The 3,267-nt window shown below is 56.2% G+C and overlaps 1 protein-coding gene across 1 annotated transcript in view; it reads left to right on the forward strand.

Annotated features, from left to right (window-relative positions):
- The window catches only part of RBM19 (RNA binding motif protein 19), a 122,201-nt gene that overhangs the window by 88,618 nt on the left and 30,316 nt on the right, over positions 1–3,267 (forward strand). Inside the window, exons 25-26 of the mRNA XM_010828831.1 lie at positions 111–183; positions 1,211–1,274. Coding sequence (XP_010827133.1) covers positions 111–183; positions 1,211–1,274 — 137 coding nt within the window. The remainder of the gene's footprint in view (positions 1–110; positions 184–1,210; positions 1,275–3,267) is intronic.

The following is a 3,267-nucleotide window of genomic DNA, read 5'->3' on the forward strand; positions in this document are numbered from 1 at the left end:
TCTCTCCCTTCCATCCTGGGCTCCAGGAGGAGAAAGGGCAGCTGAGGACAGCAAGGACGCAACCCCACACCCCTCCGGGACTGGCTCTCATTGCCCCTCACCTCACACAGGCGGCAGCCGGGCTCCTGAGCTGTCCTGGCCCCGATGTCCCCGTCTCTCTCAGGCCCTTTGTGCTGCCGAGGAGTGAGCTGGTCTCCCGTAAAGTCTGAACCCGCCAGGAGCGCGCCTCTCCTGCAAAGATCCCTTTGCTCTTTTTGCTTCCCGGAGAAGCCGCCGTGCCTTCTCCCTCTCCTTCTCCCTGTCTGCCTGAAGAACTTTATTGTCTCCCGAGTGGAACATTTAGCGCTCTCCACTGACCCATAGCGCCATGCGTGCTGCATGTTGGTGAATAGGATTCTGAATATTGTAAATACCTGGTTAGCTCAAGGGTGGGCGTGAGTTTGAAGAGGGAAAGCAATGCTGGAAGGAGACACTGAGTTAGAAAACCCCAGAGATCCTTTTTTTTCCTTCTCCAAAGATAGCACTCATGGGAATCCCAGGGCTGGCAGAGGGGCCTCCAGGACCTCTCCCCATCCCCCATTTCTCAGGGCAAGCACCCTCCCGACCCCCAGAGGTTCTCCCTTTGAAGATCTGCTTTAGAAACCCTTTCCAGGTCTTTACTGAACCCTGATCACTCGGCTCCCTCACCAAGGGCTTCATTTCATCCCCGTTTTTTTCCCCCACGTGAAGATGAGTGGTCAGGCACTGTCTTGGCGTCAGCAGTGACTGAACCTGGAGATGTAAGCCTCCCACGGGGACCCCAAGAAGTCCTCAGACAGGAGAAAAGGCAAAGAGGAGGAAAAAAAGGGAAGGGGGACTCCTGCGAGGGGCGGAGGCAGGGAGGAAGTAAAGGCCGATTGCAGCACCTTGGGTCTGGAGAACAGTGGGGAGATGAGGTCTGTGAACCCAAGTGTGTGACTCCGGGCACAGGGCTCCTCCCTGGCACCAGCTGGTCCATTTCATCAGCTGGCAGAGGAGAGAGTTAGGCTCCCCGGTCAGTCCCCGGAGGTATCCCCACAGCACCCAGGTCTCTCTTTGGGCCCTGAGCGCCGGCCATCTGCGTCGTCCCCACACCCAGGGATTCTCAGTTTTCTGACCTTGCTCCATGACCCCGTGTTCCAACCCAGCATATCCTGGGGAACTCCATCATCTGTCTGCCCCCCACTCCCAGGGTCAAGCACAGACCCCCAAACAGGAAAGAGAATGCTAGCACAAGGCTCCACGGAGAGCTCAGGGTAACCAGGCAACTGAGGACAATAGTCAGAGGCTCCAGCGACTGCCGGGCAGGCTTTGTGTGTGACACATACTCGGCACACGCATTGTCTCGTCCCAACCTGCGGCAACCCCGGAATGCAAGAGAGATTTGCATTAACTCGCTCCCTGGTTTCTCCGAGCACTGGCTAAGCTTTGTGCGTACAGGACTGTGGGAAGCTGGGACCTGGCTCTTGCTGACATGCTAAACTGGGGGTGGGACCTGGCCTGGCCGTCAGCCCCTATCACAGGCTCCCGGAACTGGCAGGTTCTCCTAAACCTAGGGCGTTTTACCAGCCCCTGATACCCCAGGCATAAATGTCAGTCCCTTTGAAAGGGCTGCTTATTATCTGAGCCTCCAGGTGCAATGAGCCTGCCTGTCTCAAAGAACCTTCCTGCACGTGCTAGAAAGAAGCAGGGATAAAGGTTGGTGAGAGCAGACGGGAAGTCCCAAATTCAGTGGTCTTCTCCCATGGCCTGGGTCTGCCCTTACGTGTAGGGGTGTTTGTAGTGTCTCGGGCTCACACAGTTCTCTGGGCCCTGATGATGTTTCTGGAAGGGGAGCCCCTTGGCACCAATTTAAAAAGCACGTCCACTTCTAAAAGCCCATCTGGGCGTTCGCATGCATAGGCTTAAGGAAGCCATTTGACAGATGGAAAAACTAAGGTTCAAAGGGATGGGGCCACTTGGCCAGAGCTGAGAAACCCCACATGTCCATCTGATTCCAAAACCCATGTGTTAGCACTTCCTGCCTTCATTCACATATTCACTTAAAGCGAGTGTTGGCTGCAACCAGACGGTGTGCCCAGCCCCTCTGCCCCACACCCCCAACCAGCCCCAACCCCTCCCCAAAGAAAAGGACTCACCAATTAGACATTTTGGAGGAAGGCCAAAAGGCTGGGCCTTAAAATGTCTCTTGGGAACAGGCCCAGGATGGAATCAACTCCTCCAGGGGCCCCAGAGAAGTAGCGGGCATCCCTTTAGCAGCCTCCACAGCCCCAGTCTCCATCCAGCCCTCCCAAGCAGCTTTCTACCTGCACGGGTGACCTGGGATTCCAGACCAGCTGTGTCCCCGCCCATTGGCCAAGAGGCCACCGATAGCCATTGGGATTCCATGTAGAAGCCGCCACCTTCTCCGTCTTTACCTGGACTGCCGGTCGGTCACTGAGGAAGAAGAGCAGACTTGAGGTTCAGCAACCAGAACATTCTTTTTTTTTCTTTTTCTTTTCCTCCCCATGCATGCGCCTTTAATTTCTCCCTTCTCCGAGCCCACCGAGCCTTTGTACTTTTGCAGTTGCAGCTGTTTTTATTTGCCACTGCTGCTGTTGTTTTAAAAGGTCTATTTTCACATGGAATGTTATCCAATTAGCAGAGCAATGTGTTGGCTTAAATAAACACTTGGGGGGAGCCGGCAGTAGGGAGATGGGATGGCGGGCGGGTTGGCAGGCAGCGTTCTTCTCACTGGTAAACAGCCGCAGCTTTAATTGGGGGGTCGCGCCAGTTGACGTCTCCTTCCCACTTCTCACTTTTTGCTCGCTGCCTGCGGAGGTGGTGGGGGGGCAGGGAGGGGTGATGTGGGCACACGGCCTCAGGCCCACCGCAGTTGGGGTGATACTGAGCATCTTGTAGGGGGAGTCCCACTGGGCCTCTCCGCACCTATGGACTTCGCCTTGCAAATTCCACCAAAACGAGACTGGTGGTGGGAAGAGGTGATGGTGAGCGAACCAGACAGAGCTTCTCAAGGCGGAGACAGCCGCCTCCGTGCTGGGTGCCTGGCCATGGTGCAGGCGCCATCAACAGCTATCGCCATCAGGCTAGTGATGGTATGCGGTCTGCACACATTTGCTTATCCAGGTGCAAGGACAGCAGAGAGTACAGCCTGCTCCATGGCCCCGAAGCAGTGCAGCCGGGGACTGAAGGGGACATGGCCCCATGGGAGTGAGAAATCCAGGCTGTGTGCTCCCCCGGGCAGCCCAT

The sequence above is a fragment of the Bison bison genome, unplaced genomic scaffold (assembly GCF_000754665.1).
Source record: "Bison bison bison isolate TAMUID 2011002044 unplaced genomic scaffold, Bison_UMD1.0 scf7180017864495, whole genome shotgun sequence".
Classification (NCBI taxonomy): Eukaryota; Metazoa; Chordata; class Mammalia; order Artiodactyla; family Bovidae; genus Bison; species Bison bison.